At 42.0% G+C, this 26822-nt stretch overlaps 1 protein-coding gene across 4 annotated transcripts in view; it reads right to left on the bottom strand.

Annotated features, from left to right (window-relative positions):
- arhgap22b (Rho GTPase activating protein 22b) overlaps window positions 1-20062 on the bottom strand; it is a 31073-nt gene extending 11011 nt beyond the window's left edge. Inside the window, exons 1-3 of one of the 4 annotated variants that reach the window (XM_085761538.1) lie at window positions 19828-20062; window positions 12158-12357; window positions 6642-6729 (exon numbers count right to left, since the gene is read on the bottom strand). In XM_085761538.1, the coding sequence (XP_085617664.1) occupies window positions 6642-6729; window positions 12158-12357; window positions 19828-19870 (331 nt within the window). In that variant the 5' untranslated portion in view covers window positions 19871-20062. Of the gene's footprint in view, window positions 1-532; window positions 1047-6641; window positions 6730-6860; window positions 6994-12157; window positions 12358-19827 lie in introns of those variants that run through there. The other 3 variants (XM_085761539.1, XM_085761541.1, XM_085761540.1) reach the window with 3 other exon arrangements.
- Window positions 20063-26822: the final 6760 nt, after the last annotated feature.

Here is a 26822-nt window from a genome sequence, read left to right as displayed (position 1 = left end):
CACACAGTACAGTATACATCGAACCAAAGTCATATTGCACCAGTGGTGTGTAAATCAATCATGCAAATAACTGACAAGTAAAGTAACTATGTACAGTTTAAATAAGCTGCTGTGACCAAATTACTTTTATTTGACTTTAGACCAGAACAGTTGTGGAAAGAGAGAAATTTCTATGATGCAATGTATAAAAAAAGAGTAAAGCAAAATGTAATAAATCTGCTGAAAAGGAATTTACACCTACACATTCAAATGCTTTACAGAGATAGACAGTTTACTGATGTAACTAATATTGCAGCAAAACTTCACTCTGAGTATCTTTGCTCATCCATAGGACATTTTAATCCAGTGTTTAACTATATAATGTATCTTCTTGCATATAAATAGGAGTCAGTACCTTAATGCTATGCAAAACAGCCACAAATAAGAGTGTGTTCTAAGCTGTAGATCCCATCAGTCTCAAAGCCACTTGGGCGCTCCAGTCCAGTCTCTACTACTCTTGTAAAAAAAATCTCCAGCATCTGTTTCCCGTTACCTTGGAGATGTTGTTTCTTCAGTCTGTCCGGCTTGCAGCAGACCGGCCCCATGTCTGAGAGAGCGGTGCAGGCTGGGGCTGGGACTGGCTCCGGCCTAAAGCTGCAGCATGAAGAGGCGGCTTCTCTGCCGGCACCAAGCCCGTTTGGAAGCAGATCAGTACGCAGGTAGCACTGATGGCCAGAACCTGCCAGTGAGGCATGCTCGATGCCAGCCCAGACAAAACCCGTCAAACGAGTCCCACTCCTTGCTCCTCACTCGTCTATTCTGTCCATTCATTCACTCTTTTCTTCCTGTCCCTCTCTCATTCAGCAGTGTGGGCAGCAGGTCCGTTCCCTCAGCTCCCCTGGGGAGAAGCAAATCCCTGAGGAGGAGTGTAACAAGGCTTTCTCTCTCCCCTGTCTGTCCCTCTCTCCCTCTCCCCCTCTCTCTCTCTCTCTCTCTCTCTCTCTGTGTGTGTGTGTGCAGTAACTTGGAGATGGGCTGTCCTCCAATCTTTGCCAAACAAACTTGTACACACACAGACACATAAACACACACACAATGCCAATCAATCTCAGTGAGATACAGGCAGTACAGACTTTGGATTCTTCCCTCAGTCAGATAGGATTCATAGACAATTTTCTGTGACTTTTTGTATCTAAAACTCAAATGTTCTGCTTTCTGTCACAGAATGGCACAATGTCAAGGCTTCAACCTGTAACCAGTGAGTGAGAAGTGTGGGACCAGGAATATTTCAACATCTTTTGATTATAACGACACCGCCAAAGACGGTATTCTCCAAACCAAATAGCTTTATCTACAGTAAGTTGATTAAGAAGCATTCTCACTCTTCTAAATATTTACCAATCAGAAGCAGAAGCTGTCTGAGGTGGTCACTGGTGTCTTTGAATGGCTCCACCAAGCTGAAGACACAATATCCAATAACCACCACAGATAACCATATAGGCTCATAGACCTGTATGACTTTGGTTAACATCTAAAGCAAAGCAAATCCAACGCACATTGTACAGTTAAGTCAGTATATGACGTTCATGAGATTACATTCTGTCTGTTCTGAAGTCTGAGTTTAATTTAGCACAGAGACTGGAAGAAAGTCAGCAGAAAACACAGCTTCTAACTTCTAACTTATTACCATGTTACATGTGTTTATTTAATACGAGCACAAACCAACATGTAAGTTGCTTCTAGTTGTTTTCTTCTGCCTTGAAAACAACTCTGTCTCGTAACGTTCTGTTATTATCTCATAGCGTGGTGAATGTGCAGGTCACAACTTGTCCACAAGAGTGTTTTGGAGTTGTTGGATTGTGTATTTGATGAGTTTGATGAGGGAAACCAAGAAATACCATTAGCCTCTGTAGCGTAGCCCTAAGCAGCTCACAGCTCTGCTCCGCCATTCATAAATAGCTTGCACCTACAATTAAAAGTAACAAACCTACTCTTATGACTACAGGGATTATGGCAATGGACCAATTTGCCAAAAATGTTGAACTATCCCTTTAAACGAATATTACAGAAGAATTAAAATCACTTATTCCTTTGGTGCATCTGAAATCTCATTGTGAAATGTTCCTTTAGGCCTCTTTTGTGTACCCTGCAGTCTTGTTAAGATTAAACTGACGGCCAACACGTACAGTTGTGTTAATGTCACAAAGGTCAAAGACTAAAAGTTTTATGTTTCAGGTGACAAAACAGGACTCTGAACTCTGAGGTGGGTTTGTTGGTGTGTCTTTGACAAATGGTATTTCTGGGATATGCATGGATGAATGTGAGTGTGTGGGCCAGCCCACAATAATGAATTAGCAAGAGCTGTCACGTTTGTACAGGCGCAAGTGTGATTTGTGTGTGTGTGTGTGTGTGTGCTGTTTCCCAGATGGCTTAATTGCTTCACACTACCACAACAGAGAGCTTATAGCCTTGAGTCAACCATTAAAGACAAAGAATATCTTAAAATAACTAATTATTTGCCCATTTCCTTAATTCCTCCAGGCTTTAAGACGAGCTCAGACTTCTGACTCAACCACATGACATGGCTTTGTTTGGGTGCCCTGCTCCCTCTGTCTGCATTGGGCTGCATACTGATAAAAAAAACAATTTGGGAGTCCAATTTTTAATTGCTTGCACACTGAACTGCTGCTGATGTTTCACCCAAAAGCCGAGAGGAAATTATAAATATTATAAAGTTGAGCTTTGTTATCCATCCGCTTCCACTGCACAGTGTTCAGCGAAGATACTGCAGGATAAATGTGCACGTGGAGATTTCATAGTGGCTATGACCTTGAGATTGTTTGCCCACAAGACATGTACCGAGTAATGATTTCTTTTTTTCTTTTCCAACTTCAGTTTATGAGAAAGTGTCCCCAGTCTGCTTTAATAGCTTTTTACCCACAGTCAAGAAAAAAAAAAAAAAGGAAAACACATTGTGCACTGGAGACATTTGACATACGCGTTAGTGTGTGTATGTGTGTGTGTCAGTGGCTCAGCATCTTGTAACAACTATCCATCTTGTATCTACCTTGTGCAACAGGGCTGGGTACCCCATATCTCCACAATAAACATGATTTGGCCTGTGGCTGCACACACAAACACGCACGCACGCACAGAAAGCAAGTCAGAGAAAAGCAAAGTCCATCATTCAATGACGTGACCCAGATGAACAGTCAAGGTCCCCGGGCTCCTCTGAAGGACAAAGCTTCTGTTACAGTGGACAAAGCAGCGCTGAAAGTGAGAGAAAGTCAGCAGCTGATTTATCAGCTCTGATAGAAAACGAAACGACTTCATTTCTGGGCTGGCTTGACCTGTAATTGAGGGTTTATCCGTCTGGGAGTGCTAATAGATGTTTTCAGATGTGTGGTTTTGTGCTGTTTGTATGGTATTGACTGCTTAGGCCTGTACAATACACTGCACACAAAACGGTGCATTTTTAAACTTTTCCATTACCTATCCCAATAAAAACTAACTTACCAGAAGAATACCAAAAGATGAACAATGTCTTAGACTTGTTCGTGGGTAATAAAATATAGTATGTTCAACTTAACCTTAATAAATATGAGATGAATGAAAATTGAATTACTGCTGCAGTTAATGATCATTTTCACGGTCAACAAATTTGCAGATTATTTTCTTGATCAATTGATTACTAATTTGGTCCCTAAAACATCAGAAAACAGTGGCAAGTATCCAAAAACAAAACAAGAATAGAATACCATCCACATTTCTGTCTTTGCTGGAAAATTAATTTTAGCAATAAACTGGTCATTATTTATTTTCTGATAATAGACTACTGATAATAAATTTGCATTGCATCTTGATTTTACAATACAGTGCAATACAATACATATTTATTTATATAGCACATTTAAAAATACAACCCAAGTTGTCCAAAGTGCTGTACAATAATGTATGTAATAATGTAATGGATGTAAACCTGTATCCCATTTAGCTTTATTGTTACTAGTTTAACTAGTAACAATAAAGGGATAAATAAATGGGATACAGGTTTACATCCAAACAAGATCCATAGTTTATTTGATAAAGCCTGAAGAGTTTGGAGTTAATAGTAGAGTAAAAGAGTGGAAACAGGAGGGCTCACTGAGCTGGGAGCTGAACACAGAGATTTATTTTCTACCTTAGTCACCACGTCAGGTGATTTTCACCAATAAGCCTCTCAGTTTGAAGCCCTATTGTTCATGACTGGACACCATAATGACTGTTTTTAAAGAGGCACTATCCTCCTTGAAGCCTTACTATGAAGTCTGAAATCTCAAAGTCCATTCATTTCATACAACAGGAGTGAATAAAGCCTTCATCAGTCTAAGCCGATTACAGGCTCCAGGAAGAGGAGAGCAACTCATGTGTTTCTCCCCCTGGAGCCGACAAATCTAATACGCTGTAAACATCAGATGTAGTCAGCATCGAGTTGTTGCAGGAGGAAGAATGTATCTAGGCCGTTCGGAAACACAATCTGACTCCTACTGCTGCTGACCTGAACTAAGGAGCATCCACACTGTAAAGAACAACTAATCAACATTTCAACCATAAAGTCTTGCCCAGACCATCATGTTAAATAAACATTAAAATAAAATAAAATGTCGACTGTCTCTTCTGACCAGTCTGTCTCTTTCTCTACACCTCTCTTCTCTGGCTCTCTGCATTTTTATCTACCTTTTCGCTCTCTCTCATTTTTTCTCCCAGAGTGCAGAGCCTGTCTGCAAGAAGCTATAAGTTAGAAGCTCATTGGGGTTCACACCCCCCTGCTATGTTGACAGGCCATAAAGAAAACACACAGAGACTTACAAGCCTGGCAGCCATTCTAAACACAAAGAGAGACCTCTGAGCAAACAGTCACAGGATGACAGAGTGATAGAGAGGAACAGTAGGATGGACTATGGTTACACTGTAAGGTGGTCCATATTAACACTGTAGCCTACCGTACACTTCTGAACACTATATTCTTTTTTACTATGTGCAGTTAATGGTTAAATGCGCACAACAACAAATACGCAGCTCAGAACACGTACAAAATAAGTGTTGTATTGATTGAGTAGAGCCATGAAAGGTCACAGGAGGTCAGTCTAACTGCTGGGCTGCTCAGCCACAGGCAAAGCTTGTGAGTGTGTTGGGTACGGCATGTGGAGCATGACGGCTCACTAACAGTCCTGAGATGTACAGTCACACGGTGGCTCAGAATGATGGAGGTGCCATTTAGTTTTCTATTTATTTTATCTTGTTTGTTGCCAGAATTGACTTTCACGCTCCAGGAGCTGCAAATGCGACGCTGCTACCAGGACGTGTCACCAGGTTTGCTGCAGATCATCCTTGGCTAACAGTGCCCCCTGCTGTCTGAAAGCTGAATAGCAACAAGAGGATGGTGCTGATCTTACTCCAGGTTTTCCTTTTCAGGGCGGAAACATAGACTACTGGTTTTTAAATGTATTTCTTCTTAATACAACATGTGTTTACCTCTAAGTTACACAAAACTGCATCTTGACAGTGAACGCATTAACTTCACTGGTGCACATAGCCTACTAAACAATAGGGTCCATACCTAAAATCACCTGTTTACATATGAATACTTTTGCCTCTGTAATCAGTCTAGTAACTAGAAAGGCTACGGAGAAACACAGTTTTAATCAATCATCATTAACACAGGACTGTTGTAACCATGGTGACAAAGGTCCTTTAACCTTAAGGAAGTAGGACCCAAACCATCTTTTCCTAACCTAACCAAGTGTAGTAGCTACCTTAACACAGCAGAGTCATTTCTGGCCTAAACCTTAACACTTTATTATTGTTACCATAACAATGAATCTCCCTGTATACCTACCACTAGTGCGCCTTCTATAGGGTGTATTGTTGTTGTCATGACAACAAAGGTTGGGCACACCAGCTGCTAGTTTGCTTCACTCGTTTGTATCCAAAGCGACAGAGAATAAAATAAAAGGAACATTAACACCAGAAAGTAAAATAATGTAGCCTACCCCGAGATAGATTATAAATAAATTTAGTAAGTGTTAATGTGTTAGGGAAATGGAGAGTGAATGAGTAATCCAGCAACTGTAAGATCTTAAAAGTAAGTTTAGAGGCCAAATATGATTCCACAGTGATCTGATCTCACAAAGCATGTTTTAGTGTTGTGTTTACAACAGAGTGAATTTACTGACTGCAATTCAAACCAGCCATCCTTAACAGGGCTCCAGACTTAGGTTTTTTCTATGAGCACAGTTGTCCCTAACTTAAATTTTTAGGAGTGCATGCAGAAAAATGTAGGGGTTCACATTGTAAATCAACTTGCAAAGCAAATATTCACATTTCCTTTTCATTCATGATCCTCACATGCATTGGCCTGACACCTGTGATACCAGATTCATTGAGTCGCATCTTCCGGCCATTTAGGGGCAGTCTGGAGCTGTGCTTACTGTAGGCCTATATGTCAGCCATAACGGATCTGCAACCATGTCCCTGCATGTATTTCCACTGTGGCATGAACAGTGAACTAGGAGACAACAAGTGAGATCTGTGTTTGTTTGATTGCAGGGCATGTTGAAAGAGTGGAGTGGGAGGAAGAGATGGTGAAGGATGGAGGAAGAGGAGGAGCAAGTGGATCTTACCCGGTACAATCTCAAACAGATGTCTCCCTGGTTCGTCTGGGTTTGCTGTGAGTTCATTCACCTGGCATCCCTGCAGAGGTATGCAGCCCTGAAAAAGAGGCAAAGACTTAATTTTGTTGCTTCCTTCATTCCTTCTTTCCTTCCCTTACCCCTCTAAAACTGAGCAGGCCCAAACAGGGACTCACACAGATTATCAGAATACATTATCTAGATCAATACCTATTTAGCCGAGAGAACTGAGGCCAAGTGAGCTGTGAAGAGATGCCAGCGTCTGTAGGTCGGCCCCGTTAATCTGCGCACTGGCATCCTCCATCAAATGGGGAGAGGAGTCTGCCAAACCGCCTCAGCTGGAGGGCCGGGCTGTCGCCAGCATTAGTCGCCATGGCAACAAATGGAAGGGGCGGGAGGTGGGGACGGATGGAGCACAGGGGCAGGGCAGGATCCGGGGGGGAGGGAGAGCTCCCAAGGGTGCTATGTGCTAGGAATCACGCGAGTAGCTGGCCGGGGATGAATGGGTAAGAAAAGGCAACACGTAACCCGAGAACACAAATCACAGGGACACGCTGTGAAGGATGAAAATGTAGGACAGTTTGTCCTTTTATGTCTTACCATAGTGACATAGTGACTCTAAAAGGTAGAGCTTGTGTTTTGTTCCAATCATTATAAAACTAAGCCTTCACAAATGACATCATCGTCCTGGACCAGAAAACCAAGACCAGTTCCTACTTTCATCTCGCTTTGGTAATGTCCACCAGTGCCAAAGCAGCCACTTTACACATCGTTATTGATTTTCATTGGTACCATGTGTATGGGCCCTAAATGAAGGTCCATACACACCTCAGCCCCCCATTGTTAAACATGTGCCTCAAAGCTCCGATCACCTCCTTCAACAGCTGTCTCCTCACACAAACAGTCAATCTGTGCCGATACTGGCTCCCAGTCAAAGCAGCAGCATTAGCATCATCATCAGACTCGTGCTCAAAAGCATTGACCTGACTTAAAGGGATAGTTCAACATTTTGCAAATTGGCCCATTGCCATAATCCCTACAGTTTTAGGAGTAGGTTTGTTACCTTTAATTGTTGGTGCAAGCTGTTTATAGAATGGCAGAGCAGAACTGCAAGCTTCTCAGGGATTTCTTGGTTTCCCTCATCAAACTTATCAAATGCACAATCCAACAACTCCAAAACACTCTCATGGACAAGTTGTGACCTGCACATTCACCACGCTATGAGATAATATCGGAACGTTACCAGACAGTTGTTTTAGAGGTAAATACAGAGAGTGCTTGCCGAAAAACTGCATGCCTCAGACGGGAACATGCATCCGTGGTTTTACATGAATTTACCTCGAAAACAACTCTGTCTCATAACGCTCCGTTATTATCTCATAGCGTGGTGAATGTGCAGGTCACAACTTGTCCACCAGAGCGTTTTGGAGTTGTTGAATTGTGTATTTGATGAGTTTGATGAGGGAAACCAAGAAATGAGCCTCCGTAGCGTAGCTCTGAGCAGCTCACGGCTCTGCTCCGCCGTTCTAAAAACAGCTTGCACTTTTTAAACAACCTCCTCAGTGACTGCTTCCTTACATTACCATGGACACCAGATGCATGGGCTTCATTTTTGTATGAACAGGGTTTAAACAGTTGCTGCCATTACCGCGAAAATAACAGCTTAAGCTTTTCACTAATTTCTAGTGAAAAGATAAATTAAAAAATTAACTTGAAATAAGAGTTACGCATCACTAAGAAATAGAAATACAACCAGTCCTCAATGATGACATTTTTGAGAAAAAGAAACTGAGAGTTCTGGGAGTGGTGGTTTGAGAGAAGAAATCAGATGGAGATTCAAGCTGCGGGAGACACAATGAAGACAAGCTCAGTTTGTCCCAGGGGGCCGGTTTCTCCAAATCTGCAACATGCAAGCTGTTTCCTCTCTCAGTGATATTGACACATCTCACAAAGCAGGTTACTTGTGGCCATGACCCATATGTGAGCCTTGTAAGAGACAGATTTATGAGCAATTTGCAACAGAACGTACATCTCCATCTGCCCTCAGCATAAACATGCATTATATATATTCCAGCTCAGTAGGTATAGAGTGTCATCCTCTAATCAGAGGGTCGGGGGTTTGACTCCTGACTCCTTTAGTCATGTAATGTATGTGTAAGGTAGAAAGAGAAGGTGCGCTGTATGAATGTGTGAGTAAATGGGTGAATATGACTCCCATTGTATTTTGAGTGGCTGTTAAGACTAGAGAACCTATACAAGTGCAGTCTGGTTATCAGAGCCACAGCTGTTAGACATATGTGTCATCATACTATCAGCTGTTGGATGTGCTTCGTTTTTGTCCAGTAGACAATAGGAAAACTGGAATTCATAAAACCAGAATGGTGAGCCAAAACCACCAAACTACATCAGTGGATAAATCAAAGACAGCGACATCATCATCCACTCTGCGAGAGTCCACTTATCCCTTTTTTTATATATATAATTTACTACAAATGGGTTTTTGTGTCATGAACTGCAGCTGAAGACTCATTTTCTATTCAGAAAACTAACGACCCCCTCCTCCACCATCACCACCACCCATGTTGTTGTCTTGTAGCGAGAGAACCTAATATGTGATAAATGAAGACCATTTGTTTGCTTGTGGGTTTATCTCCATGTGATGAAAGGGGAAAAGAAAACCTGTATAGATCCTGCATCAGTTTTGTCTCTCCTTCCACCAATTATCACATCCTTTCATCTCAGCTGGGGGGGAGGAAGAGAAGAGAGGGAGAGAGGGAGGGAGGGATGGTTGTCTGGTTGTATTGCAGTGATTTGCCTACACCCCCTCCCTCCCCCTCCAACCCCGCCACCACTCCCAGCCTCGAATTTCCGATCGATTAGAAGATGAGAGGGAGAAAAAAGGCCGGAATGACACTTTCTCACACATCCTGCTCTCGGAGGGGGAGGATGCGTGTGTGCACATAAGTGTGCGTTCCTCTGAGTGTGTATGCGCGAGTGCATTCAGCCCTGTGTTTTACTTTAATCCACTGGGAGTTGCAAATCAATGTGTCCTGGATGAGTATTGACAGCCTCTGATTAAAGACAGTCTGTCAATGGAGACGGCGAGGTGGAGAAACACGTCATTCTGTGTGGGTGTAGCGTATGTGTAGTTGTGTGTGTATGTGTGTGATGACAGGGCCTAAAAGACAGTGATGGCAGACGGATGCTGTCTGCATTAAATGAATGGCCGTCATGCTGAAGAAATCAATGCAAGTGTCAGCATTTCAACGCAAAATGTAAAGAGATGATTATTGTGTTGCGTTGTTTTATGTATGTGTGTATGTGTGTATGTGTGTGTGTGACAGCCTTGGCCCTGCTGTCTTTTGTTGGATTACATCACTTCTTCTTATGACTATACAAGCCTGTCTGTATTGATCCCAATATTCTTTATGTTTTGTGTGTGTTTCTGTGTGTGTGTTTGAGGTGAGTCCAGGCCAGCTACCGCACTGCTTGTGAACACTTTGGTTACAATTATAATGGGAAAATCATGAGTCAGCACCTGGCCACAAACAATGAGCACGTCTCATCAGACAGGCGATGGGATCGATTAGAGATTTACAGTACAGTGTAAATATTTTTACGATGGTGTACTAATGGAGGAGGAAACCAAGCGTTGCATGCTGCTATTTGAACTGATGCACTAAAATGTCCTGAGAGTGTGGTGAGTCATCATTAGTGCTGACAGGAATGAATGAAGGGCCTGTTTGAGTCTGCAGATGGAGGATATTAAATCTGGGCTCTGGCAGTGACTGACAGGTCGGTGTGGTGCTGCTGCTCCAGCTGTCAACATCATCTTTTTTACATTTCAGAGGTCACAAGTGTGACTTCTCTAAACTTGGCAACATTTCTGTGTGACTACAGGCAATCCTCGGTCTATTAGATTAGCTGGGCAAAATTGCATAATTGTGTTATTGTAACTTTATTACTGTTAAATTGTGCTGCCTGTGGCCACTACCCAGGTAGCTCTATCACTATATGACATGTATTTGATTATATTCATATATAAAAGTTGTTTGTGTTGTATCATAGATGCAATACTCTGCAAAAGCTTTAGATCTTAGATTCTTATCCATCACAACATCAGGGAGGCATCAAGGATTGCTCTTAAAGGGATAGTTCAACATTTTTGGCAAATTGTCCCATTGCCATAATCCCTATAGTTTTAGGAGTAGGAGTAGGAATAGGAGCTCCACCATTCTAAAAATAGCTTGCACCGACAATTAAAGGAAACAAACCTACTCCAAAGACTATAGGGATTATTGCAATGGACCAATTTGCCAAAATGATGAACTATCCCTTTAAGTTCTGGCTGCAGCAAACCCAAACACACATTACACCCATAATGAACTATTTTCATAGGCAAGTACAAAGAGTCCTGCAGCAGATGGTCTGGCCTCCACAGAGCTATGATCTTAATGTCATGGAGTCAGTCTGGGATCTTTGGAACAACCGACCCGCCTTGTGTCCTGAATAACTGTGTGCAAATGTACCCATGAGCACTCGTGCAGTCGCTGCTGTTATTAAATTGTGCAGAATGAAATCTTAATCAATCCCGAGGGGAATTTAAAAGCCATGATTTTAAGATAATCTATCCATTGGTATTTCAATGACATTGTGCTATGGGGCAAGAAAGCAGATTACTAAATACAAGAGGCACCATCCCACTTCAAGTCCAGTTTACCGACCTCTAGAACCGACAGAAAGGTGACTTCTCTTCGGAAACACCTGCTTTGGACAGTTTGAACTTCAGGTCTCCTTGGTATCTGCCTTTGCTGCCATTTTTTTTTTTTAATTCAACAGCAGATTTTTATTTCTTACTGCTCGTTGCACACTCGTTGTCATACTATCACTAAATAATCCCTTGTAGGGCTTTTTGTATGTTTATGCAGTTTGCTGATTGTCTATTAGTGTTGTGTGTGTTTGTATGGTTACAATACAGGCTCCAAACCAATTTCCCTGTGAGTACAATAAAGAAACCACTGAACCTTTGAAGCCTCTGGGGACCATGAATGTCTGACTTGAGTGATGGACTGAATGGCAATGAATGAAAGGCAGAATTCACATTCTCTGCTATTGAGCTTTTGATAGAAACCAGTTGACATTTGAGAACTGCAAACACAGATTCCTCCAACAAGAAGGTATTGGAAGAGTGAAAAAACTAGGGCTCGGGATCAGGCCTGTGGTTAATGGTCAGCCTGCTCTGCTACCTCAACCATCACAAACTGTTTTCTCTCTCCTCTGACCTGATGTGAAGTTCTTATGCTTCAGCCAACGTAAAAGACACCAACATTAAGCAACTGCACATTTTTATGGACTCAATGACTCATCAGATGAAATAGAAGTCTCAGTTTTTATGCGATCAGACCCAGATAAATAAAGATAAAACACTTTCATATCATTGTGTAAATGTGATCACATAAGTCAGAATTTCACCATCCTGTCAGTTTATGTCTGAGGTGAGTCAATACCTGTGGTTTGGTTTCTTCTTCGTCTTTGTAGAAGAAGAGCTGATCCGAGCGCAGCACAAACCAACGCAGCTGCCAGTTCTTCATGATGCTGCGCTGCTTCTTCAGCCAGCCTGCCTTCAGGGCCCCCTCCTGGAGGCTGGGGGAGGCCGGCCGGCATGGGCCCCGTGACACCTCGCCCATCACCATGCTCTTGGACCGGGCTGTAAGCACACGAACACACACATACACACGCATAAAGCATTTTTTTATTCAGCGTACATGCAGGCAGTCAGAAAGCGAAAAAGGTTGGGCGGGTCAAAGAGGATTGAATTGGTTGTTCTGCTCGTATCTTCCATTTGTCTGGCTCGTGTGTTTTCATTTTCTCCCTAATAGAAGCTTGTGTTAGCCCTCATTCTGTATGCTGTATGCGCACACATGCTCTGCCAGGATCCTCAGTCATGAACACACACACACAGCCTCCTGCCCCTGGGCTGCTCCGCCTCAGATAAAGGGGGAGAGGGACCACAGGCCTAAATAATACCAGAAAGCAGATAAAATAGAGGCTGTGAAAGGAGGGGTGGTGGGGCAATGCACACACACACTCATATACGCACACACATACAGAACACATAGCCTCAGGTGACAGGGATCCCCCCCCCCACTCGCGTTCAGAGGACCTTGGAAGAGACATATTGTGCGCTGCCAACAGAATAGCAGAGGCTTTTGAGCAGAGATAATAAGACCACATGGGACTGACTGATCGGCTGATTGACTGGCTCCCTGACTGAATCACTCTGCACAAATGTGTGTGTAACATGAACTCAGTCTGGAGCGGCTTTAAAAAGGGGAAAGGATGGCGATGTAACAGGTCTGAGCCTCTCAGGTCGTCCTTGTATGACATCACCTTTGGAAAAAAAATCGATTATTTTTTGACATTTGTTAGAATAGCTGACTTAAACATGACTCCTGCGAACCCACAAGACCGCCACGCATGTGTGTGTGTGTGTTTTCTAAAAGGTTAGGAGGATAAATTTAACTGGCTTAAGGTTTTAGGCTCTCGCCATGTGGATATAAATTCTGATCAGGCCAACAAGGCAATGTCATTTGATGATCATGTATAATTTATAGAAATCAATTGTGCAGACATCCTCCCTGCTGGCTCGCATTTTGTGCTGCACATACTGCGTGCACACGCGTGCACACGCGCGCACACACACACACACACACACACACACACACACACACACACACACATGATCAATGTTCAGATGGTGCAGACGGAAGAAGGGGGTGGATGAATGGAGAGGGGGAAGAAAAATCAATGTTTATACCATTTTATTGTCTCATCCCTCTCTCCCCCTACGACCTACATGTAGCTTAAAGGACACGCCTCATGTTATTTTTATTTCATTTCTCTGCCCGCTCTGACAGTCTGCAAAGCCTGTTGATAACATGTTACTAAATGAAGAAAATGCACAGATTTTTTGTTTCCTGTTTTCAAAGTGTCCATCTGACTGGCACTGTCCGACCAACAAGTTTGACAGCGAACTGATTTGCTCAAATATATCACCTTATATAATAAAAAAAAAAGATCTGGTTCCTAACCAGCTAAATGCTCCACTGAGCTCTCTTGTTGCTGTCCTGTCAACTGGTGCTGTGCAGGTATGGTACAGTGGATTTATGAGAGCTTTTTGCTGAAAACCACTGCCTGCTCCAGTGATGAGAGCTTGGGAAATGCCCTTTAGAGAGTTCTTCACAGGCTCCATTTTTCTTTTTCCATTTCATGTTCAACTTTAATTTAAATGTCTTGTTTCTGTGTCTTGCTTGTGCCCTGGCATTATTCTTGTTCCATGCTTTTCCAGTAAGACACAGTAATATGGGCAGATTACCCAGATAGGTGGTTTAATTCAGGTTTTAGCAATTAAGGATAGAAATCAAACAACACTGGAGAATCCATGACAACCAAATTGGAAATTAATGATGTCTGACATTTGGTTTAGGGCGACAGAAAAACAACAGAAAAAACATACATGGAAAAACATGATTTTAAAAAGGAAATAATCTGCTTTCTGTTTTCTCCCCACTCCTGCTCTCTCTCTCTCTCTCTTTCTCTCTGTCTCCACTCCCCTTTCTCCTCATTTACCCATCTTGTGTTAATTCTAGTCTTTTCCAGCTCTGTATTTCACTCCACAGCCCCATCTCCCTCCGTTTCTCTTACTTTGACTCGCTCTAATTCTCCTCTCCCTCCTGACGTTCAGCACTGCTGGTCCCATTGAATCAAACCTCTGTCATTACTGAGAGCACACAGGGCACATGCACACATGCAAAAACACACAACACACACAAAAGAAGATCATTGTTCTCACCACTGGCACCTAATTAAAGCATTTTTTGTCTTATAAATGAGTTTTTGGATTAGAGGCACATTTTCATCGGCTATTTCACAAAATATTTAATCATTTCTTTTGTTTATGAGAGCAAGATTAATTCTAGGTATTGTAATACGGCTATTTAAAACAGTCTTAGAGGATGGTATGGTGGCTGCTCATCTGTTAGTGATGTATCATACTACAGTTCACTTGTCATTGGTTTTACTCAAGAAATCCAAACCAAATACTGCTTAATAGAGCAAGACTGAATTTTAAGAGTCACAGACTCACATGTGTACAGCAATGATAACTGCAAAAAAATCTTCTGCAAATAATGAACTATATTCACTTTGACTCAAACGTGACTTTTGAAGGTGTCAATTAACAGAAAGGAGCAAGAGCGAATATAAAGTCCTTTGCACCTTTGCATTTCCTTGCTTCATACAATAACAGTAACCAAATATACTATATAATGTATGATTTGGGATGTGTATTCCTGTGTAAAAACTACAAGCACCAATCATACATATTAAAACCAATAGTATTGAAACATGTAACAGTACATCTCTTAGTCACTCGACAAGTCTTTTTCTGTAGCTGACTTTTGAAACAATTCACCATTTGAAAATACTGTTGACTGTGATGGCAAAAAAGGGTAGGCTGTCTGCCTCAGTTTTTCCCCATCACGAGGAAACTAATCAAGTAGTACTTTTAGAAATGTAAACATCATGAATGTGAAGCGTAACATCCCACCCTCCTCTGATCTGATACTCTTCCCATCCCAGTCCCAGTGAGACATGACATTGTGTCAGTATGACTACTCTATCCTTCACATTGCTGGTGAAAGTGTCGTCCACCACTCTGTTTTTCCTCACTCCATCATGTCCCTTGTGTCTTCCAGTCCCTTCTGGCCACAGTGTTAGCAGAAAAGCGCACCACTGTTCAGCACATCAGCTGCCTGGATCACAGACTGAGTGGAACATACACTGGCCGATGATTCACGCCTGAGTCACGACAACTGATTTTTGAGTGTGTGAATGTGTGTGTGCCAAGCTCGACTACCCACTGCGCCAATTTGGACCTTCTGCTCGGAGTGATTCAGTCCTTCCTTGGCTTGGGTGGAGCTGCTCTGTGGTCACTTCTACAACTATCAACCACAATGCTGAGAAGAGACTGTTTTACTGTAAATGTGCATAATCACTGCAATCCACCACTATAGAAAGCATAATTGTGGCTCATTCATTTACAGTAGCTAGCAGTTTAAGAAGCACTCTGTCCAATAATAGGGCTCAGCATCATGCCCGACTGTGTGCACAGATGTACAGCCTGCCCCACATTTGTTTATCATGGCGTACCCCAGTAACAATCTATGCAAACTGGCCCATGTGTCATGTTAGCATCATAGATGAATAATTCTGAGCATGGAGCTGAATATCCAGGAATACCAGATGGACTGGCTGTTCATTCAGTCATGAGCTCATACATGATATCATGAAGGAGAGAGGGTGTTAGTGGGGAGGGGGGCGCGCTACGGAGACCTTATATTGTAAGAGCACTTCATAAAACTTTAAGTTTACGATATAGGAAAAGTCGAAATTTAAATTGAACCAGAGGAGAATGGCTGATATTTTAGCCAAATTCAAAACAGCTAAAATATCAGTGAATCATTATGATCTGTGGTTTAGCTCACAAGGAAGTAGATCTGTGTGGATTTTTCATATTGAGCTCAGCTTTGGCGGAATATAATGACTGAATATCTATCTGCCGCTGGAGTATAAACTGGTCCATAAGAGATGTTGCTGTCAGACTGTCATAATGAGGGAGTCTGTGGTGTGAATAAGTCCATTTACTTGATGAAAGCAAAAAATCAATGTAATCAAAACTCTTGCACAGACTGGTTTGTAAAGACGTAGATGAATGTCACTGTGGAAACATTAAGCAGTAACAGCTAATTGCAGCTTTACATCTATATCTATTGATGTGAATTTGACTAAATTAGCTCATTTAAGTTTTCAGTTGCCTAAATTAAAATGTTGTTTTCGAGGAAAATGTAGAGACTGCTTGCCAAAAAAACTGCCCCCGACGGGAACGCACATCAGCCGTTTTTCATGAATTTACCTCGAAAACAACTCTGTCTCGTAACGTTCCGTTATTATCTCATAGCGTGGTGAATGCGCAGGTCACAACTTGTCCACAAGAGCGTTTTGGAGTTTTTGGATTGTGTATTTGATGAGTTTGATGAGGGAAACCAAGAAATCCCATTAGTCTCCGTAGTGTAGCTCTGAGCAGCTCGCGGCTCTGCTCTGCCATTCTAAAAACAGCTTGCACCGACAATTAAAGGTAAATAATCTATAGGGATTATGGCAATGGGCCAATTTGCCAAAATGTTGAACTATCCCTTTAAAGATCTACCTTTTCAGTGGTATTCACCTCCATTGTATTTGGTAGAGTGAAAGTTTTAGAAAATTATTTGAAAACTGGTGCAGAGAAAAATCATGGCTTGATATCAACAGGAGAATCTGTTAAACTAATGCTCCACTAATGCTAGGCAGATGTTCAACAAATAACCAGTTGCTGGAATTTGAGTTTTCACCCAAACATACTTTCAGAGATACTGTCTAAGCTTGGTCACAAGAGTTGACAAATCACATGAGAATTGTAAAAAACAAAAAACAACAAAAAAAACTGTCAGGGACAGTGTGCTACAGGGCAAAGAGGAGACCTCTGGATTCACCAGTGTCAAGTCTAAGTATGCAAGTAATGTAACAATGTGAACAAATGGTTGTCTGCAGATCCAAATCAAAACACAAGTGGTATGGCACATGAAGGGGGCACATGAAGGGGACACTTGATGCTCCAGTTGCACACACACATGCCAAAACACACACACACTCTGGGCCCCTATGATGTCACTTAATGTAGTTTGGAGCCATATTTATCATCAGCAGGAAATGGATTTATGGCTCTTATGCACATCACGGAGCAGCCCATCCATTAGCATGGTGAGGCGGGTACTCCACAATAACTAGACAGTGCTACAGTACACTGATGGCTGTATCTCACACACACACATACGCACACACACACACACACACACACACACACACACATGTTGGAGGAATTCAATTCCATTAATTTGGTTGTAGTGTAGTGATTTATGGTTCGTGGAAAATAGCAGAGAGTTACAGGTGCATCAGGGCGTAACTTCCAGTTAGCCTATCACTGTTGATTAATGTGTTAACCGTTATGTGGGTGTGTCTGTGTGTGTATGTGTATGTGTGTGTGTGCATGTGTGTCTGTGGCAGCCTTCCTTGACAGTCTGGGGGTGTGGCCAATAACATACAGCCTGTATGTATGTGTGCAGTGGGGTGGAACTGATCTGCAGCAGCGGGTGTGTGCGTGCATATCTGTGCATTTCTGTGCATGTTATCAAGTGCACATGCACATTATCCAAGTGTGTCAGCGTGTGCCTTTTTTTTAATCCATGCAGCTGCTATCTAGTCGAGGCAAGGGTGTTCATTCATATACCTCAAAAAGGCAGAATGTCAGGGTGTTGCTACATTGTAGGACTTTGATCATAAAACCATGGTAACGCGGATCAAAAAGACACAGCAAGAGAATGAAGCAGCAGCCATGTGGGCAATTAAAGCTGCTACTAGATTTCTGATGCCAGCCACAGAGAAATGCGGCCAGGGCCCTGCTACAGCTTTAACATGTTGATGTTCGTCACAGTTCCTGAAGGACACCAGTCACAGTTTTCTTTTCTGTGAGAGATTCTGGCAATGAATTGATTTTCTGTCCTAACAGAGTGATAGAAGACAGGCTAACCTTCCAAATTTCATACAAATCAACTTATAGTATCTGTAAGTTAGTTAGCTTGTTCGCGACCTTTCAAATGAAAACAAATCAGGGAATCTTTACAGTGCCGCTAAGATGGTTAGCATGTCACCTGTCAGCAGCCACGGAACAAGGATCAATAGAAAAGTCAATGGCGCTGAAATTATTAATTTATACTTTAACTGTATTCTCTGACATTCCAGTTAAATCGTCAGACGCAGTCCTATTCTCCCACAATGCATGCTGGTTAGTGTTATGTCCCTTTTATGACCTGCTCTGACCCTGACTGGGTACGTACTTCATGACCACATCTGTCACATACCCGTTTATTCATGGACTTCATGCAACAAATGTGATGCTGTCAGCAGCGGAGCACCAATTTGCAGAAGGTATGTAGAGAATGCTTCTCACGCGGGATCATAGAGCTGCTTTAATCTCTTTAATTTCCACTTTCTTAAAAGAAATGCAGCATGAGTGGGTTTTCCCACCTCCTTAATTATAAGAGGACAGCTGCATTTAGTTTTTATGTGCAGGGCTCCTATATAGTAGACCCACATGAGACCTTCTTTCTCACTTAATGAGCTCAAAAATACACCGTGCTGCTAAAGTTAACCCGTCATTTCAATGCTGCCTAATTGTGATCAATTAAGTGCAATGCACAAAATGTACACAGTCAGTGAGTCTCACTTATTGGGCCATTTGGATCTGTTCTGCTATTTTAATAAATGCAAATGCAGATATAATCCACTTTCCTACCAATTTCAATCTGCTCCAGCTGAGGATTTACACATCACTCTCCCATTCTTGGGAACTATTAATTTCATTTTAATCAGATCCAGCTACAGTGTATAATTGCTGTCATGGAGATTAGTGCCGAGGAAGGAGCGACGGATACACACACTTGCGCACATGGACATATTAATACGTCCATCCACACATGCTCATACATAACATAAATGAGTGTAAACGCACAGGTTGCACACGCACACGCACGCACAGCAGCAGCAGCAGCAGCAGCTGACGGCAGCCTGTTAGTGCTGAGCGTTGCAGTGATGAAACTAGAGATGCTGCTCGCTCCTCTTAATAGAATTCACACTGGCAGCGTCGGCCAGCTGTAGTAGAATGCTAATGTGCGCGGGAGGATCTTTGCGTGGGCAGATCAACCGCTTCATTCAGAAATACAGTACCAAGCAGCAGTAGGAAATCAGATAGAGTGGAGAAAAAGTGCTTCTATAGATATGCTTGAGAAAAATCCTATTACAGTGGGGGAAAAGCACTTTTAAAGATATACTATATATTTGTAAAAGTGCAGGTCAGTGTCCAAAAAGAGTCATGCATCACTGACATATCCTCTAATATGATACTCTTCCCATCCCAGTGAGACATGACATTATGTGTGAGTACAGAGTTAAGGATGAATGGGCAGCTAATGCAGCTGGCAGGTACAGTAGACGTGAAGGTAGAGCAAAGCAAACCATGTCCTACCTCTCCTGGTCTGTCTGATCTTTGGGCTCAGCATTGCTGTCATCGCTCGTCCACGCACTCTCCTGTCGGCATGTTCATGTACATCCAAGCACCCCACCCCTGTCTCTCCCTCTGCCTGTGTGTCTTTGCCTCTCTCCTCTTCCTCTTCTCTCTCTGACCTTCTGCAGTGCGGCCGGCAGCTAGGGGGTTGGGTGAACAGGGGAGGAGGAGGAGAATGGAAAAAGAAGGGGGTGGTGAAGGAAAAAGGAGGAGGAGGAACTGCCCCTTTTTTTCTCTCTCTGTGTGCACACACGCTCAGTGGCCTCCACCCCTCCCTGTTACATTATTCATAGTGGTACATGTGCCCGGGGTTGATGGAGGAGGAGGTTTTTGGTGAAAGTCTCCCACCACCAGCAGAATGCACATCTGACCAGCTAACAGATGCTTGATTATAAGTGTTCTTATTGTTTTTTACAAGGACTGCCTTTTCATTACGATTTGCATGTGTGTGAAGGAGGGAGAGAGAGAGAAAGAGAGAGAGAGAGAGAGAGAAGGGGAGGGGGTGTTCATCTGGCAGGTGTCTCCTCCTTCTGCACCTAATTAAGCTGTAGAGGTCCTCAGCTTGTCTCCACCTCTTTCCTTTAATCACTCATTTCCCCCACCCTTCTCCCTTCCTTTTCATTTTCTTCCCACCTTTATCTATCTCTATCTCTATTGCTATAGCAAGCTTTGATCTTTTCTCTCGCACATCTCTTGCATCACTTCCAAATTCACTTTGAACACTTCCCTGAACCATTTTAGTGTCTCTTTATCCCTTTTGGATTTCTAAGAGTACTAGCTGTATTTATTTCAAAGTCAGACGTGGGAAATTCCCAACCCATACAGTAGGTCAGAATTACATCCTCCAGGCATTCCAGTGGCACAACACAGACAAACCAGGGGAGTAAAACATACAGTTCCCGCTCTAGAAAACATGTCCTGTCGCCTTGATCTACAATGACCTGCAGCAGACTCAAGAAAGTGTGAAGAAGCAGCTCTGTAAGCAAGATACATTTATAGCAGAAAAATGCCACCAGTGCATTTTGTGTCAGTTGCTGTCATTTGACAAAAATGTTCCTTTAATTTAAGTCACAGCATCGAAAAATAAAATAAAATATATATCTAGCTATTATTATTAATGAATTAAGTATTAATAATGAACTCTGTCATATTCTTATGTTGAATAAACTATAGGACAAAATGTAAATGTTTCACAGCCTAAAATCTGTGCTCACCTCTGCTAATAGAAACAAAAAACTTAAGAAACACTAACATTATGTCCAGCATGTTAGCCTATATCCTTAGTTTTATTTATCAATCTTTTGTTTTTCAATTAAGTCCACGTTGCTTGTATTTTTGTATTTGCTGCTAACATTAGCTTAAGTTAGCTAACAGTAACATTAGTGGCAGAGACAAAAGGCTATACTGTAGTGTGAATTTGATGCTATATTTTCAAGAAATTGAGGTTATTACTTGTTTATTCATCTGTGTGTCATTTTAGTTTTTATTCTTCATCATAATTTTTTTTGCTATTTCTATTCAAAGGGGCTATGTTCTCCTACTATGCTACTTAATCAACAAGCATCAACAGCTGTTTTACTTACCAGTCTAATAGAAACATTGTGAGTTCAACATCAAACTTAATTCCCTTTCTGAAAGAGCTGTCTCCAGAGTTAGGTGGTCAGCTCTCTACCACTGACGTTAGCATGTTATAACCTCACTCATCAGTTTCCATGTAGCGCTGCTCTCTGTGTCCATCATAACTGTCTGTGTAGTGACTCCAGCTCGTTATGAGTCAATCGCCACCACCTGCTGCCAGGAAGAACAGAGAACTGACAAACAGTCCGTTTCATTTTAAGCTTGTTTTGATAAAAGGTTTTGGTTCATGAAATTAAAACAGAATGTCGCCATATTTATGGTGGAAAAATGATAAAACATTTAAAACAATTAAACTTTTATGGAGAAAAAGTGGGCAAACCAGAAACTGGTTAACCAAACACTGTCAGCTTTTACAACATAACATTTTTTCCAACTGAGAAAAGTACCCAATAACATACATGATATTCTGCTCCCTTCTAAAGTCTGAATTTCTGACTTTCAGCCCTCTCTTGAAGGCGGCATCGGACCTGTCGTTGCTGTAGCAGCTGTGCTGTGTTTCCCTCCTCCTCCAGTGTACAGAGGATAATAGCCTTAAGTCCTGCACTGCAATTGAATCAGAGCTGGCCTCACGTCAACCACAGCTGCTCTTATTACAGAGCAAAGAGGGAAAGAGACTCGAAGGGGGTGGAGGGCTGTGTGTGTGTGTGTGTGTGTGTGTGTGTGTGTGTGTGAGAGAGCCCTCACCTAACACACAATACACACAGAAGGCAACAAGCAGATAAAATGAAGCAGCAAATGCGCAGATAATGCGCACACATGAGCTGTTCAAAATGGAGCCAAAATGAGTCTGACAGAAACAGAGATTGAGGTCAAATGAGCTGAAAGGGTGAAAGAGGAGGGCCATACCGACAACTAACCAAGATGAAGCAGAGAGAGGGAGGAATGACACAAACACAAAAACACAAACACACCAAAAAGCCAAAATGAGACAGCAATAAAAAGCATTCAGTGCTAGTGTTTGGTTTAAGCCTGAGGCTGGGTGAAAGTGGTGTGGCCACACAGAGCTGGGTGTGGCTCTGGGTGTTGTTTCACTCATCATTATGTACCGTCATGACAAAGCGGGATGTTGAACTTAAGAAAAAGAGACAGGGAGGTGAGAAGAGGAGGGAACATGGGCTCAGAGGGTGGACACTGAAGCCACACACCAAGACGCATGGCAGAGTCGCAAACCACCAGGGCAGCACTCAGCCATTGCGTTCCTGTTTTTGTTTAGCCATAAACATTGGGTTGCTCTCTGTATACATTTCACTGACACCATAACGTCTGTATATACAAGCTTCCACGTCTATTTCAGAGCCCACTCGGTCGTTGGGCTGTTCTCTCCAGCCTGATGTGAAGGAGACAGCTCAGTATCAGACTTAGCCCCTGTCAGGGTGGAGTGCTGTGTCTGAGGTTTGTAATTTCCATGCTTGTCAAATCTGCTTTTGGTCTTCTACATCCAGCCAAGTGGTTGATTTCTACATCTCTCAGAATGATAGCCTTTGTCAGGAGGATAGTCATATTAAGAAACTCCTCCATAAAGATTTGAACTCACTACTCTTATTGTCTTGTTTTACACAATTTGCCATTTCATATGCAGAAGTCATTATCCAGTGTGCCCAAAGTCTTGTTTCGACACGTTAGCTTGCACAAGATATTGATCTTGTTGGCACAGGTTATTATCCAAGTCACACAAGTTGTTTTCTTGTCTGCACACGCCAATACCAATCTTGTTTGCATGAGCTATCTTGTGCACACAAGATAATGTGGTGTGTGAGCCTGATAAAAACAAACATGATTAAATCTAGACTTGTAAAAGAGTGTACGGTGGAGTGGCTTCTTCACCAACAAAGACCTCATTTATCTGGACTTTGGCAGCAGCAGTTGGCACTAAGAGTAAAACCTGCAGACTAGAGCTTGGTTTGGATAATGTGGTTTAACTTTGAGTACCGGGCAGTATAACACATGTAACATGTAATTAGAGCTGCATTCGCATTAGAGCTGCATTCACACACACATGTTACAAGTTAATAGTTAAAATAAGGTAAGCTGTAGTGGAGGTTGCCTGGTCTGATATAGTTTACCAAGGACACATGTTCGATGTACTGAATCTATCAACATTTACCATGTACTGTATAGTTTATTATTTATTATTCATCACTCATTAATAAATTAGTTTCACAACATTGTGAGTTCACCAACAGTGATTAACACTGTTGCCTCACAGCAAGAGAGTCTGGGATCAGATGCTAGGATGTTCATCTTGAGCATGTGTGGGTCCGAAGACATGACTTGTAAGTGCTCATAGGTGTGACTGTGAATGTTTTATATGTGTCTGCCCTTGTCCAATTTTTGCTGTGATTGGCTCAAGCCCCACCCCCCACGACCCTACAGGCATAAGCAGTATAGGCGATGGGTGGATAGATGTGTTTGTTAACCATCTTTCTCATATTTCCAGCGAGTCACACAAAATACTAAAGTCTTTGCACGTCCTGTGTTTGCATTTTATATAGATTTTATTATAAATAATGCATGCAGTCTTATTGGAGAGGATATGCTTCTCATGTAAAATGAAGTCACCTGCAGCTTCCAAGTATGACTTATTGCACCACTTTCTGCAAATGTTACAGTACCATGAATGTGGAGGAAGGTTAAATTTTACCATTTTAAATATCACCCATGCCATGAACATACATTTTAGATCAACTACAACAAAAACTACACTATAGATAGTAAGATATGAGAAAAAACATAGATCTTTAATTAGAAATCATTAACAAGTAAGTGTGACTAAAGACTCCTGATGTTTCTTCTGATTGTATCATCACTCAGACACATTTATCTATCCATCTAATTTAATCTTTAGATGAGTAACTCTATGATCATACAACCATCATGATGATCTAATGCTCACAAGTTGTTAAAATCACTCCCATGTCTTCCATTCATTCCTTATGACATTAATGTGATATTATACTTCTGCTTTTCCTGCTGTGAAGAGACAAACCGCCTGCTGTGATAATGCTCTCTGTGATGCACCATCCTATTCCACTGGAATATAAATCGCTTCATTAAAGCGGTCGGATTTACGAACACTCGCTCGCAAATCAGGAATCGGTAGCACAGATATGTCTATTGTCGACTTAGCAACCAAGCTAACCGTGCTTGCTGACACACGAAAACGCCAGCTGGTTTGGAGCAGTCCTCCAGCAGGTCCTGGGAGTATCACTGCATCACAAAGCTTCATGCACCACCTGTTTCACAAGGTCAGACGTGAACTACACAGTCCCACTCGATGCAACCAGGGTTAAAGTGTGCTGAGCCTGACTCCATTTCTGCTGTCATCATGTCACTGGTTTAGTTACAGGCCAACAAAACCCTGTATGTGTAGAGTAAATTTATGCAGCACCTATGTTGAAAATGAAATCAATGTTGCTCTTCTCATTACTGTTTGTGTTTCTGCCTCCTCCATCACCTCTGCTGAGGTCAAATGTCGCTGTGGATGAACCACGCTCTGAATACTAACAAGTCCTCAGAATCCACAATGTTTAAAAAAACACTCTAAAATATTGATAATGACTATGATTAAAATTTCATATTGGTAGGGATGGGCTACACTAAAACGGACCCGTGGGTGGCTGCTGAAGGTGTGACTGTTGACTTAGCATTATTTATTGATCGCCAGCGACAGACTGTGGTGGGGCACATCAGTCAAGCAACTGGGCTGCATTGACTTGACCCTCTAAAGAATTTTATTTTCATGGTTAATTTTACATAAATAACTTAATCAACCAATATAAAGATATGGGAAACTGATTTATTTTGAGACCAGTAGACAGACATATATAGAGGGTTTTATTCAATACATTCAGTAATACTTTTGCATAATGTCACACTAAATCATATGGAATCTTTAAACTACACTTGATGCTGTCTTGAAGATAAACTTCTACATGAGTCCATGTTAATTACACATTGCCAAGCCTCTGCAAGTCATGATTTTCTTTTCTTTTTTATTGGGCTTTTACAGTATTTTACACACACACATTGATTACAGAACACACAGAACAGATGCATTATATAATGGGACCAATCAAAAATAAATAAAGAATAAAATAAATTAACAGAAATTGGACATAACATCATGAATAGGTTGCCCTCCTGCACCCTTCCCATCCCCCAGTCCCCCATTACTCTTAACCCACCCTTTCAAGTCATGATTTTCTAAACCTAAACTAAATCAGACTTTAATATTTATATACAGTGTGTTAAAGTTTAAACAGCCCATTGAGGCATTCATTAATCAGAGTCCTTGCGACTTTTGTCCAGTTAAATATTTAATTTAGGCAAACTGTCCCACCTGCAGTGACTAAACAACATTGTGTGAGCAGATGAAGGCTGAAACTACACATCTTTTATGCAATTACATTGTAATGATAATTGCATTTAGCCAACAAGCTAAAGCACAGTTTTGCTCATTAAAACCCCATCTCTCTAATAAGTAACAGTCCAGTGACTGAAGCTCTCGCCCTTTAATTGGGAGAAGGAATTAAATTGGAGCCGGGTAGGACCGTGTTGTGACTGACTGAAGAGACATCAGCAGACAGGTGTTTTCCCTTGAGTTCTGTCTGTCCGTCTGCCTCTGGCTCTCTCCCTCCAGCTCCCCCTCTGCCCCCATTACCCTCCCTCACTACTCTGTCACTGACAATTAGCACGGGGGCCATGATGTCATCCGCTAATGGTTATGTGAGGAGCAGGCAGGACTGCGGAACAGCATATGCAATATGGATGGCAGTCTTCTGCCTGTCTGACTGTGTTTCTGTCTCTTTGTCTGGATCTTCTTACTCAGTCTTTTTGTCAGATCACAGTCGCTGCACAGAGGCGTTTTTTTTTTTCTCGGCCTAATACAATTAGTTGCCTTTAATGCCATTGTCAGGAAGCTAACGACATGTCTACAGAGAAAGCATTTCAGTTCAGATGTCTGTCTCACGCATCTAACAGGGCTGATACGCTTCACTTTTAATCAGTTCAGCTGTCTACACACATTTCCCTGATGCTGTTGAAAAGGCTAGACAAAGTAGAAGAACCACAACCCGGTTCCCTGCGTAAAATATTGATCTGACCTTCATCAATAAGTCACAAGTACAGGCAAACACAAATGTGCTTATCACAAACAAACAATTATAATCTATTGTGCATATACGCTGAGCGTGCTGGTGTATAAAATAACCCAACAGCATTTCTATTGGGTTCATCATGGTTCTGCAACATTACCGTCTTTGAACAACCACCCTGACACTGACATTGTAAGATAGATACCTTGATAGATTTTGTTGAGC

Source organism: Trachurus japonicus, chromosome 19 (assembly GCF_045865225.1).
Source record: "Trachurus japonicus isolate A0001 chromosome 19, Traja_1.0".
In the NCBI taxonomy this organism is placed as follows: Eukaryota; Metazoa; Chordata; class Actinopteri; order Carangiformes; family Carangidae; genus Trachurus; species Trachurus japonicus.
The sequence above is the reverse complement of the archived record's forward strand: the minus strand, read 5'-3'. Positions and strand labels throughout refer to the sequence as shown.